Genomic DNA, 13,383 nt, shown 5'->3' with positions numbered 1-13,383 from the left:
AGCATGTCAGGTGCTAGGGACGGCTGTGCTCTCAGGCCAGCTTCCTGCTGTGTGTCTGCGAGGCAGTGGGTGATGATCTAGGCTCTGGGATCCCTGAGAGGCTCTTGGCTTCAGCCTGGCCCCGCCCCAGCTGTTGGCAGGTGATGGGGAGTGAACAGTGAATGAATGATTCTTCCTCTCCCCCTCCCCTGCCTCTCCATTTTCTCCTCCTCTGATGCTTTCTGCATATGCTTTAGGGCAGTTGAACTTGTTAGTTAAGTTGTTGTAACAGAGCAAAACATGTGCCTTGAAATGTTAACTGGAAGCACTATTTATAGGGAATTGAAAGCATTCTGACCATGACTTAGTAATCGTATCTCTTTTAACATAATTATTCGTGCTGAAAACTACTCATGTAATCTAAATAATGTTTTTGTCCATTTGATTAGTATATAGCTGTTCCATGAGACTACTACTGTGTGAAAAATCCAAGGTTAACGTCCTTTGATTTCTTTCTTTCCTTTTTTTTTTTAAGCAATTAATGTTACAGAACTTCATCAGTGCTTTGGTTTGCACTTAATGTCACTTGTCCCAGGTTTGTGAGAAGCAGCGCCCAAGACAGGGGTTCTTGTGCAGCTGGCTTGTTGAAGGAAGGTTTTGGAGGGAAGAGGGAGAGGAAGAGGGAAAGGGAGAGGGAGAGAGAGAGAGAGAGAAAGTGGGACAGAGGAAAAGCTGATCAGAGATGTTCCTTCCATGCAAGTCTACCTTGCCCTGAGCCCATATGGGGTGCAAGGATTGCATTGTAGGGCTTGTTCTCCCCAAGAAGGAACAGTTGAACGCTGGTTGTGGAGAGAGGCAGCCTTGCAGGTGTCTGAGGAGACAGGTTCTCAGCCCTGTTCTTCAGAGAAGAGTGCAAGTATCAATTCAGACATAGGGAATCTGGGCATCTGGTATACCAGAGCACAAGGCTTGTGAACTGGGATCCTATGTGTATTATGAAACCACTTCCCTGTAGTAGCTTTTACATGTCAAACACAGAGATTTAAACACTGAAAGAGGCTTGTAAAGTTTGTAGGGCATTTTCTTAAATGGGACCCATGAGGAGAAGTGTTTTTATTGATTTATATCAAAAGTAAAGGATTTATGTCAGAGGTGAAGCAGACAAAAAATACATCATTGCCTTCAAGTATCTGAAGGGTTGTCAAACTCTGCATCCTCAAAATGTATTGAAGAATGTGTGTTTTTAAAAATCCCTACTGAGGACAGATTAAAAAAAATACAATTATAGCTGGAAGGGATCTAGATTTGGTATAATACACATTTTTTTTATAATGAACACTTGTAGGGATTGGGACATTACAGACTCTGTCTTGTAGGTCTCCAAGATCAAACAGCATTAATCTAAGGAATCTCTAAGGCTCGTGTCAGGATCTTCAGCGGTGAGAAAACAGTGAGGCCAGGGGAGGTAGACTGTGAAGGAAGTGAATGTGAGATGGACACACACTTTATAGCGTCATGATTGTATAACTTGTGAAATTCATGTAAAATGTAACATTTCCTTTAAAATATGTGATGAAATGGAAATTATCTACCATTTCTTCATGAAATGATAATTAAAACACCTGGAAGCAAAGTAGAATGATTGTATAAATGATAGTCAGGGGGCCCAGTGGCGTGGCCTAGTGGCTAAGGTCCTCGCCTTGAATGCGCTGGGATCCCATGTGGTTGCTGGTTCTAATCCCGGCAGCTCCACTAACTCTCTGTCTCTCCTCCTCTCTGTATATCTGACTTTGTAATAAAAATAAAATAAATCTTAAAAAAAAAATAAATGATAGTCAGGCTTTATCCCTTGAGCAACACATTTTCTTTTTCTTTTCTTTTTTTTTTGAAGATTTCTTTCTTTTTATTGCAAAGTCAGATATACAGAGAGGAAGATCTTCCATCCAATGATTCACTTCCCAAGTGAGCCGCAACGATCGGTGCTGAGCTGATCCGAAGCCAGAAACCAGTAACTTCCTCCGGGTCTCCCATGTGGGTGCAGGAACCCATCCTGGGCCATTTTTGACTGCTTTCCCAGGCCACAGGCAGGGAGCTGGATGGGAAGTGGAGCTGCTGGGATTAGAGCCGGTGTCCATATGGGATCCTTGCACATTCAAGGCGAGGACTTTAGCTGCTAGGCCACGCCGCCGGGCCCAAGCAACACACTTTCTAAAAGTTCTTGTTTTGCAGCTTTTTAAAGGATTTATAAGTCAGCTATGTAGTGACATCTTCTCTCTACTGGTTCATGTCCCAGATGAACACAATACCCAGGGCTGGGCCTTGCCGAAGCCAGGAGCTTGGAACTTCCTCTGGGCCTTCCACGGTGCGCATGGGGGCCCAGGCGTAGGAGCCTTGTGCTGTGCTTTCCCTGGCCCATCAGCAGAAAGCTGGACAGGATGTATGTCATCCAGTGCTTAAGAGATGGCATTGCCCTGGGTGACACAGTTACCCGGCTTTGCCGCAAAACACGCCCCTTGTTTTGTAACATGAAACCACATAACATTTGGGAATTATGGTATCTGCAGGACGAAGCACTCATACTTTTTGACTGCCAAGTAGATGTTGGAGATAGGCATATATCAGGAGAAGAAAACTAACTGGACTGAAGTCTAGTCCTGATTGATCAGCTTGGATTTGTGATGTTTTTAAATTTTTCATTTGTAAACAAAAATGACTTAGTGATTGCTGGTGGATTGGGGACCAAAGTTAAGTATATACATAGAGAGGAAACCCAGATAGAAACCCAATAATCCCATTTTCCAGATGGTAAAACTGTTCATCCAGAACATTCTTCACTAGGGACAGTATAACATTTCTGAAGTCAGTATATTTAATAGAGCATTCTATAGGTCTCGCACAATGGCTCATCTGGCTAATTTTCGCCTTGCAAATGCCAGGATTCCATATGGGCGTTGGTTTGTGTCCTGGCTGTTCCACTTCCTATCCAGCTCCCTGTTTATGGCTTGGAAAAGCCCTGGAGGGTGACCCCCAGGGCCTTGGAGCCCTGAGCCCACATGGGAGACCCAGAAGAAGCTCCTGGCACTTGGTTTTGGATTAGGTTATCTCTGGCTGTTGCTGCCATCTGGAGACTGAACAGCAAATGGATAAATCCTTCTGTCTCTCTATAAATCTTCCTTTCTAATAAAGATAAATACTTTCTTTAAAGTAGAGCGTTCTAGCACACAGTATATAAATATACCACCAAGATTAGAACAACATAAATGTCTCTAACGTATTTATGAAAGATTAAAATGATGAATGCCCCTATCAGCAAAAAGTTTGACCCACCATAGTTAATAAAACTCTGGGCTTTTTTTCTGTATGGAGCCACAAGAACAGTACTACTGAATGTTAAATAGTGGCTGCGTTGTACGGCGGTCCTGTGCTGCTTAGCTTTGCTGCATTGCGTTTCCTGGTTCAGCATGGGGGCTCACGCACAGAGCTAGCGTGTCTGTCCCATGGACTTTGGGGCCAGATTATTTCTGTGTGGTCCATGATATGTGACTTGACAGATCTCTTCATATCTGATTTATAAAAGGATTTTAATGCAGTGAGAGCTGTATTGAACGAACGACGGAGTTCAATTGCTGTGTGTTTTCTGAAGCACACTGGTGGCTTCTCACAGATACCATTTGTAAGATTCCTTTAATTTGCTCTATAAGTTTGCTCGCTCTTCTATCACACATAACCTGCCTTTCTGTGTTTCTGGAAAAAACAAACAAACCAACCAGAAATGTAGTTTCTTAATCTAAGCTTTAAATATCTTTGAAGTTTTCCGGGTTGTTTTTTTTCTTTTTTTTTTTTTTTTTGCCTCTCCTCAAATCCCCTCACTCTCTTTTCCCCAAACTTATTACATTTGTTATGTGATAAGGTTCAACTAGTAATTACACTCTTGAAAAAGGAAAGTGAGTGATGCTTTTTTTTTTTAAATTGGAACGTCAAATAGAGAGGAGGATAGACAGAGAGAAAGATCTTCCGTCCACTCCCCAAGTGGCCACAATAGCCAGAGTGGAGCCAGTCTGTAGCCAGGAACCCAGAGGCTCTCCCAGGTCTCCCATGTGGGTGCAGGATCCCAAGGCTTTGTACTGCCCTCGACTTCCCAGGCCACAAGCAGGGAGCTAAATCCCAGGGTTGCTGGGATTAGAACCGACACCCATATGGGATCCTGGCGCGTGCAAGGCAAGGACTTTAGCCACTGAGCTGCCATGCCAGACCCGATACTTTCTCTAAAACATATATATATATATATATATATATATATATATATATATATATATATGTGTGTGTGTGTGTGTGTGTGTATGTATACATATACACACACACACACCTTTTTTAATTTAAAAAAAAATGTATTGTTGGACAGGCAGATTTGTAAAGAGAAGGAAAGACAGAATATTCCTAGATTTGCTTGTTCACTCATCAAATGACCACAACAGCCATCTCTTAGCTGATCTAATCTGAAGCCAGGAACCTCCTGTGGGCCTCCTATGTGGGTACAGGGTTCCAACGTCCAGACCATCCTCCTGTGCTTTCACAGGCGACAAGTAGGGAGTCGAATGGGAAGTGGAGCAGCCAGGATGCTGTTGGGATCCTGCTGCTTGCCAGGGCAGGATTAGCCAATTCAGTTTCATGAATGCTTTTGCTCCTATTATTGCAGTGCTCGAGCCTCCTGCCTTGTCTCACCCGAAACAGGGAGTGTAGTTTCCTGTCCCCTTCTCTCCCCTCTTTCTGTAATATTTATTGATTTTTGTGTGTGTGTGAAAAGCAGAAATATGGAGAGAAGGAGAGAGACAGAGAGCCAGTTCTTCCATCCGCAGGTTCATCCCTAAATGATTGCAGTGGCTGGAGCTGGGCCAATAGGAAGCTAGGAGCTGGTGCCTCTTCCAGGTTTCTCCTGTGGATGCAGTGGCCCAAGGACTTGAGCTATCCTCTACTGCCTTCCCAGGCCACAAGCAGGGATCCAGATGAGAAGCTTAGGCCGCTGGGACACAAACCAGCAGCCGGGTGTGAAGCCAGTACTGCAGGCAGAGGATTAACTTACTATGCCACAGTGCCAGCCGCCCGACCCGGTGTAGTGATTTGATTTATGCAAGTGGGAAGAATTTCAGAGGCCAAACTCCAGAGACTTTCTGTTTGCATACTTCCCATTGAGCTGAGGAAAATGAGTGCCAAGGTGAGAAAATATTGGAAGGGAGATCAAGATTTTTTCTAGAACGCAGCATAGAGAGCGTCTGTGGTGTGTGTGGGTTTGATTTAGACAGAAGCCTCTATGGCTGGTTGTTCTGCTGCCTCTGGGTTCCCGGAAGACGCGAGTCCCCAGAGTGAGCTCTCTGCTGTGAGGCAGACAGTCTATGGCCAAGATTTCCAACTCAACCCAGCATTTTCTTCCCGCTGCAGCTCAAAGAGTATGAGGCCCAGCACCGGCAGTCGGGCCCTCTGGACCCTGCTGACTGGCCTGACGGTTCCTGTCCGTCATTTGATGGCTCCTCCAACTGCAACGTAAGTACTGTCCATCTCTGCAGCTCCCCACCTGTGACACAGTGCAGCCTGGGCAGCCTCAGCCTTGGCCTTTGCGTCTCACCACTCCCGCTTTGGTCTGGACAGAGGCATCTCTTGTAGAGTACTATGCTATCCTGACCTGAAACAGCAACAGGGCAATTGCTGCTTTTGGAAAAGTATTTTAGTAAAATATGCTTCATCAAGTGTGCCGTATTAACTGTTTTTAAGTGCTTAATGGAGTATCAGTAAATATGAATGTGGTTGTAAGAAATTTCACGTAGATTTCAAAAACCTTTTTACAACAAAATAAGCTGCTTTTTCACTTCCATTTTCACAAACTTTTTGACACCGTCTGTGTTCACAGCACTGTGTGACCAGCACGAGTGTCCTCTTCTGGAAATTTTTCATGATCTCAGACAGAAACATTTTATACCAGTTTTATATTTTTTTCGTCCTGTGTGTAAGTTTGACTACTGTCTTCTTGTGAGTTCAGTCACACGATATTTGTCCTTCTGTGTCTACCATAATGTCCAGCATCATGTTTGCAAGGTTCATCCCATGTATCCAAACTTCATTCCTCTTTACGAAGGAGTGATATTCCTCATGTGTAAATCACATTTTTCTCTTTCCCTTCCATCTGTTGATAGACGCTCGGGTTGTTTTCTGCGTGGGCCATCATGAACAACATTGCTCTAAAACCTTGGTGTCCCCATGGGTCTTGAGTTCTCACTTTTATTTCTTTTGATGTATACCTAGAGGTAGAATTTCTGCTTTCTACCAAGGCCAGAAGCTGGGAGTTACGACATATCCAATTTTGTTATTTTAATGTTTTGAGGTCACGGAGATGGCTTGTGGATTCCGGGATGGATTGTTCAGTTTCCTTAGAGACTGACAGCCACACACCAGCGGAATTCTGATAGGGATTTGAATAATAATGACATCTTAATAAAGTGAAGTCTTCTAGCCCATTAACATGTGGTTGCTTGAGGCTTATTTGTAGTTTCTAACTTATTTATAGTTTCTCATAACAATGTATTCCAGTGTACATGCCTTGATTCGTGGGTTAAGTTTATTTTATTCTTTTTGATGCTATGATATATTGAAGTGTTTTCTCAATTTTGTTTTCAAACTGTTCCCTGCTCATGTGTGCAAATACTCCTGGGAGGTTTTGTACCCTGTTATTTGGCTGCAGCTCTTTATCAGCCTAACAGGCTTTTATTGTGTTAACATACTCTTAAATTAAGATTTTCTTCTAATCAGTAGAAACTGTAGTAATGTTACTTCTTTTACAATTTAGATACTTCTTCTTATGCTATATATATTAAAATTTATTTAAAGAAAATAAATTCTGTGCATTTCATATTTGCAGTTTTAAGAGCATAATGATACTTTGTTAGGCTATGTTAATGTGACTAAAACAGCTTCAGAAACTAATTACGAAGTGCCACAGTTTCAAATAGGTGTTTCTCAGTGCCTCTGTCAAAGTTCCAGGAGGTGGAAAGGGGGGAGGTATTCTCCACGCCAACATGTTTATGTAACATTCAGAGTTACGGAGAGAAAAGCAAGCCACTAGTTCGCTCCAAATGGCTTCAGTGTCCAGGGCTGCGCCCACCCAAAACCAGGAGTGTCATCCAGATCTCTCACATAGGTGTGAGTCCATCTTCTGGGGCCTTCCCAGGCACATTAGTAGGGAGATGGATTAGAAATGGAGCAGCTGGGACTCAAACTGGTGCCCCTCTGGGATTCTAGGACTGCGCATAGCAGCTTAAATGGTGTGTCACAGCGCCGGCCCCATGTGTTAATCCTTTTGTGTGTGTCTTTTTTTTTTTTAAGATTTATTTCATTTTTTTATTGCAAAGTCAGATATACAGAGAGGAGGAGAGACAGAGAGAAAGATCCTCCGTCCGATGATTCACTCCCCAAGTGACCACAACAGCCAGAGCTGGGCCAATCCGAAGCCAGGAGCCAGGAACTTCCACCAGGTCTCCTATGAGGGTGCAGGGTTCCAAAGCCTTGGTCCTTCCTCGATTCTTCTCCCAGGCCACAAACAGGAAGCTGGGTGGGAAGTGGGGCCGCTGGGATATGAACCAGCACTTACATGAGATCCCAGCACATGCAAGGCGAGGACTTAAGCCACTAGGCTACCGAACCAGTCCCAGTTGTTTTCTTTTTAATTTTCTCAACCTTTAAATTTGAAAATAACTTTGTTTCCCTGTGGTTAGTCTTTGTCTCCTGTCCATGCCCCTACACCCAGTTGACATATCTCTTGTCTTCTGATGATGTGTTTTTGCAAATATCTTGGCACACTGAAGGCCCTATGCGACCTGGCTTTCCTCTGTTGTGGACCGTGCATACATTACTGAAAAACCCCGTGTTTTCTCCTACTTTGGTGCTTTCACTGGTGCCATTTTCTCTGCCCAAATGTCACGTGTCTTCCTCCCGACTGTGGCACACATCCTACAAGGTAAAAATCAGCTGTCATCACCTCTGTGAAACTCTCCATGACTCATTACAGCGTGTGTCTTACTTCCTAGTCTGTTCTTTGATTACGAGCTTTGCACATTTGCGCTAAACTGTAATCACGCCTCTTCCGGCATCCCTGGAAACACTGAGCTCCTTAAGCAAGGGCCTGGCCCATCGCTGTCCAGCTCACATGGCCGCAGGTCATGAACAAAGTATTTGAATGGCCATCCTTTCCTGTTTTACAAGTGTGTTTCATGTCTCACAATTGCTGAAACAAGATTTTCATTGCTGTGCAAGGATTATGCGTTTGAAAACCTTACCTGGTTTGCTTATGTTTGAAAGAGATGGAGACATTACCGTTTATAAAAATAAATGTGTCATAGGCTGATCAGCCATGTGCCTGGAAACATGAGATCATCCAAAAGACCCACGTCCCTGGTTTTTAATGTGTCTTTTGGGTCTCTTATCCCCAAGTTCTAAAGACCAACATAATATAAATGTAAATCATGAACCTAAAGCATGATGAAGAACAAACATAGTAACTCAGTACTGATGCGATTCAAAGCCAGCTCAGGGGAGGATACAAAGAGGCAGTTGTCTGCAGTGGGCCCTCTGGTATTGGAACCACTGTCCACTGTCCTGAATGACAGCATCTGAGGCCAGAAGACTGGGTCCTTTCAGAGAACCAAGACAGCAAGCCATAGCCCTCGCAGCCTGAGACTGCGGGGAGAGAGACATGTCTCATCAGAGAGTTAATAGGAGTCGTGTGGGGGGCATTTTGCATGAGCTGTGGGGAAGGCAGGATTTCTTTTTAAATATTTATGTATTTTTATTGGAAAGGCAGATTTACAGAGAGCCAAAAGAAATATCTTCCATCCATTGGTTCACTCTCCAGATGGCTGTGATGGCTGGAGCTGAGCTGATTTGAAACCAGGAGCCAGGAGCATTCTCCAGGTTTCCCGCTTGGGTACAGGGTCCCAAGCCATGACATGAGCCAGCATCAATATGGGATGTGGTGCTTGGAGGCAGAGGATTAGCCAGTTGAACCAATACACCAGCCAGAAGGCATGTTTAAGTGTCGGTTTCTTGGAGCCCTTAGAGAGTCTGTGAGATAGAAACTGTCAGAATGAAACAGGTGCTTCTTACAAGATGGGCATTGCCATTTCCTGTTTGTTCATGGAGTCCTTCCTGTGCAGGTACAGTGCCACATGCTCAGATTACAGATTCAAGACAATCATGTATTTATACTTTTTCCTTCGCAACGTTGTGCCACATGGTTGCTTCTGTGCTGGCCTCAGAGTCATTCCAGGCTCTTCCAGTCTGGTAAAGGAGTAGAAATACAGTATGTCCCTTCCACTTGGGATGCAGTCTTCAGAAGCTGGGAAGAGTGGGCAAAATGTCTTTCCATCAGGCACTGTGGGTGCGGCTCCTCTTCAGCAGTGAAGTGAGCTGTGGTTTGCTTTACCGACGGTTGTGCTGGCTGACTTCTACGGACATGCAGGCCCTTTGGGTTGTGTTCCCAGCTACCTCGGAGGTTTACCTGAAGTGGATTGTCATTGTAAGGAATGTGACACTGGGCCCTTATGCAGACTTTGACAATTAGCACCTTTTTCTGATTCTGGTCTTGCCCTCATGGCAAAGCAGGTCACGTCTGATGTGAGCACTGTGTCCCACTTCACCTCCGGGGGTTAGGCACTTGGATTATCCAGGGATTTTTGTTTTTTAACTTTCCTGTCGATTCTTTTCTATAGTACGGTGTCAATAGCCCACTCACTAGCTGTCAACAGGAATGCCCAGGCCATGAAAATTTCAGGCATCATAAGGCCTTTGTCACCAGACCTCAATGCCTATATTGATGGCTGTCGTGCTGTAGGATTTCATTTGCATTGACTTTCAGGCTTCCCCTCCCCATGAGCTGACATGAGATAATTGCATGTTGCACATTCCTGATCTTACCAGAGTGCAAAGCACTAAAGATAGTTACCAAGGGAAGTGAGAACTAGCCAGCTCCTTGCCAAAAGACAACCTATTGTGTGCTGTTTTTCATTAATAATAGATTTCTTTTATGGAGTCAGAGTGGCAAAGCGGATTTTTTTTTTTTTTTTTTTTTTTTGGTCACAAACTTTATTTTTTGTGAAAACTTTGAATGTTTAAGGTTTCTGACTTTATTTATTCATTTTTGGTAAATTTGTATTTACTCGACAAGGGGGAAAAGTTGTGCATTATCCTGTGTGCTTTGAAGTTCACTTTAGCTTCTGGTTAAAAAATCATTTTAAAAAATTATGCTTTCTGTTTTACTGGGTTTATAACTGTTGATCTAAGGCTCAAATTTCTGTAAACCATGATTTTTGTGTTTTTATGAAATTGGTAGGTAAGAACTGGGGATCTGTTCTTGGTGCCTAATGTTCATCGGAATGTTTGTAGTGGAAGATTTTTCTAGAAAATGTCAAGCTCTCTAGATCTGTTTATGTTGTCATCTAAATTATGTTTAAAAATAATGTGTACAGAAAAATGAAAGCCACATATCATAAGATACAAGGGTTTTAGAGTCTATAATAGATGTGTACTTTGGTTTTGTTCAGTTGTGTCTGTCACTTCATATACAACATGTTCCAGTAAAAGTTGGGACTATGTTTCTGTAGCCGGAGTTTCATGCTAGTTTGAAGCAAGCCTGGGGAAATGTTTTTGTAAAGTGAATTATTTTGTAAAGCAAGTCATCATTTCATAATCACTTTTACACTTGGGGAGAATTCAAATTGGAAAACGTTTACAGAATGGAAGTCATGCTCTTAGAACTACAGTGTTATGATACCTCATATCCACATGTGCCTGTCTTCATAACCTTTCGCTCCAACTAGAATTTGATGCCTTTCCTGCAAGCTGGTTTGAGGGATGTTATAGCCATAAGGCAGCAGAACCGGAACACCACATGGTCACTTCTTGCACATTTTCCCCGCATGCTATTTTAACCATGTCCCAGATTGAGAACATCCGTAATCTCAGCTAAAATATCCCTTATTATAAGATGCTTTGCCTGGCATTTCCTGGGTCTAAAGGAGGGCCTTCTAAAATTGTAAACCCTACACTTGTCTCTGGGGAGCAGCCAGACTGGACATAGGGTTTTAGAATCATTCCACCTGACTCAATCAGGCATTGCCTTCAACCCATTGCAGTGGGGGTTTGGTGTTTTAAAGGAGGGATTGCCTACAATTTGAGTCTAAATTAAAACTTTCTTAAAAATAAGTAGTACTGTTATTAGCGATTGTGGTAGGCAAAAGCCATAGTATTTTAGCTAGTGGATTTTCAGTAATTCTTAGGGTGAGTGTTTAATTTCTTTCATGGACAAAGAGAAGGCTACGGATTTCATCATTTCCTACTGGTGATGGTGGGAGAAGTCCTAGAGTGTCCCAGGAGCTGGTATTGTAACTGCAAGACTGGTTTAGAACAGAATCTCGTAGGAATTGAAGAAAAATATTTTTTTGTATTTTTGTGGACTTACGTGGCAGTGGGTGTTCATTGCAGATATTAAACATTCGATGGAGATTCACAGGGTACAAGATTTGAGTCGGTGTTGTGAGCGGATCTTCAAGAAAGCAGTTGGTGTAACTCTTGTATTTCTTTTCTCATGTTGGTATGTTTTATGATTTAGAAGAATAGATACCAAATGCAAAAATAATTTACATTTTTGAGTAAACCTTTTGCGTTCCGTGGTGTTTACTGTTTTCCTTTGTAGCTTTTTTCCTAGAGATTTGTTTTCATAATTCTGGGCTTCTGCTTGTTGAAGCACTCATGGTTACTCAAAGCTGGGCTTCAACCTGAGATGCCAAGGCTGGGCTTCAGTTCTTTGTTTTCCACACAGGAGAAAGTGGGTAGACAAAGTCGGGCAGTCTCTGATCAAGGGCATTTATGTCCCAGGACAGGAATCAGCGGGTGTTCCCACTGTGGTCTATTGCCATTTGCCAGAGTAACTACCTCCTGTAAATGGTCCTACATGTAACTGTGTTAAGCAGTGGCTTTTATTAATTCTGAATGTCTTATCCATACTTGAAGTCCTTAGATGATTATTCTAATTTTTATGCATATTTCCTACAAATGTGCATATGTCCAGGTGGTAGTAAAGGAGGGAATATTTGTATTTTAATAAGATGGTAATTCTATTATAAAATCATAGTAATATAGCGACATAACAATTTTTAATAAAACAGGGAGAATGACTTTTTCCTTTCTTTCTTTTCTATCATTTAGGATAAGACTAAAAGGAAAAACCAATCCATTGGGCAAGTGTAAATAGTATATCTTTTGGCCAATGGGAATTTTTGCTCTAACTGGACAGGAGCTGAGCGAGAGCCATGAGTTCTTGTCAGTTATTTCCTCTGACTCTTACAGTCCCAGCTTTCTCCCTTGGGCCAAAGCTTGAGGCATACATTTGATGAGTCCCTGAAGATCACCATGGTTAATCCAAATTAAATGAGAAGAAAGCACTTTTCCTTTACCAGCTTTTGGAAACCAGGCCATTGCCCAGCGTGGGCAGGACGGGGGCTGGATACAGTCAGACTTGAGTCAGACTTTGGCTAAGATCACAGTTCACCCCTACTCTGTGAAGGTCAGCACATCATTATGTACTTCAGGGTCCACATCTGGAAAGTGAGTCTATGTTCTCTACCTGGCAGGTGTGTGGTAAACGTTAGGTGGCATGGAGAAGCAGACAGCCAGTGGATACTCCTCTGTACTTGTCGAGTATACTTAACTTCCTGGAACAGTACTGCTTTCATACATGGCGTTTCAGTTAGACTCTCATGTTCAGGACAGGCTTCATAAAAATTTATGTTTACTTGGTTATACTTTTACCAACCATACTACCAGCTTGTTTTCTCTTTGAAGGAAATATTGTGTCAGTGGGTTTCAGAGTGGGTCTGGTATGATTGCAGTAAGCCTGTTTGGCTTTCCTGAGTACTGTTGGTGAGGAGTCAGCACTTACGGCATTGAAACCAACTGGGACTTACAGAGCTGGTGAGATGGCCTCGTTGAGCTTGGGAACGTGGCTGTCCATCCCTGTTGAGGTGCAGGAAATGTCTTTGGCTCAGAAATACCTGGCCCTTCACACCCCAGGATATTGTTCTCACTAACGTGTTCAGTTACAGAAGTTGAGGGTTCTGTCTACAGACCCTTCTCACTATATCAAGGGCTACATGAATAAAAGCAAATTTTGAAATACCCAGGGATCACATAATTCGGAACTATCTATTTCACAAGAGTTTTTGAAACAGCTTTTAGGTGCAGTATGCTGTGTTTGAGTGAGTGTGTGTGTGTGAGAGAGAGAGAGAGAGAGAAGAGATTGAGCCCTGTGAAATTGATGACTGTTTTAGATGCTATTGACATATACAAACCTTGATTGTATTATTG

At 42.9% G+C, this 13,383-nt stretch overlaps 1 protein-coding gene across 4 annotated transcripts in view; it reads left to right on the top strand.

Annotated features, from left to right (window-relative positions):
* The window catches only part of SASH1 (SAM and SH3 domain containing 1), a 264,392-nt gene that overhangs the window by 208,266 nt on the left and 42,743 nt on the right, over positions 1 to 13,383 (top strand). For all 4 annotated transcript variants that reach the window (XM_058666602.1, XM_058666534.1, XM_058666462.1 and 1 more), the window contains one exon: positions 5,416 to 5,517. In XM_058666602.1, coding sequence (XP_058522585.1) covers positions 5,416 to 5,517 — 102 coding nt within the window. The remainder of the gene's footprint in view (positions 1 to 5,415; positions 5,518 to 13,383) is intronic.

This window comes from Ochotona princeps, chromosome 1 (genome assembly GCF_030435755.1).
Source record: "Ochotona princeps isolate mOchPri1 chromosome 1, mOchPri1.hap1, whole genome shotgun sequence".
NCBI classification, from domain to species: Eukaryota; Metazoa; Chordata; class Mammalia; order Lagomorpha; family Ochotonidae; genus Ochotona; species Ochotona princeps.
The sequence above is the reverse complement of the archived record's forward strand: the minus strand, read 5'-3'. Positions and strand labels throughout refer to the sequence as shown.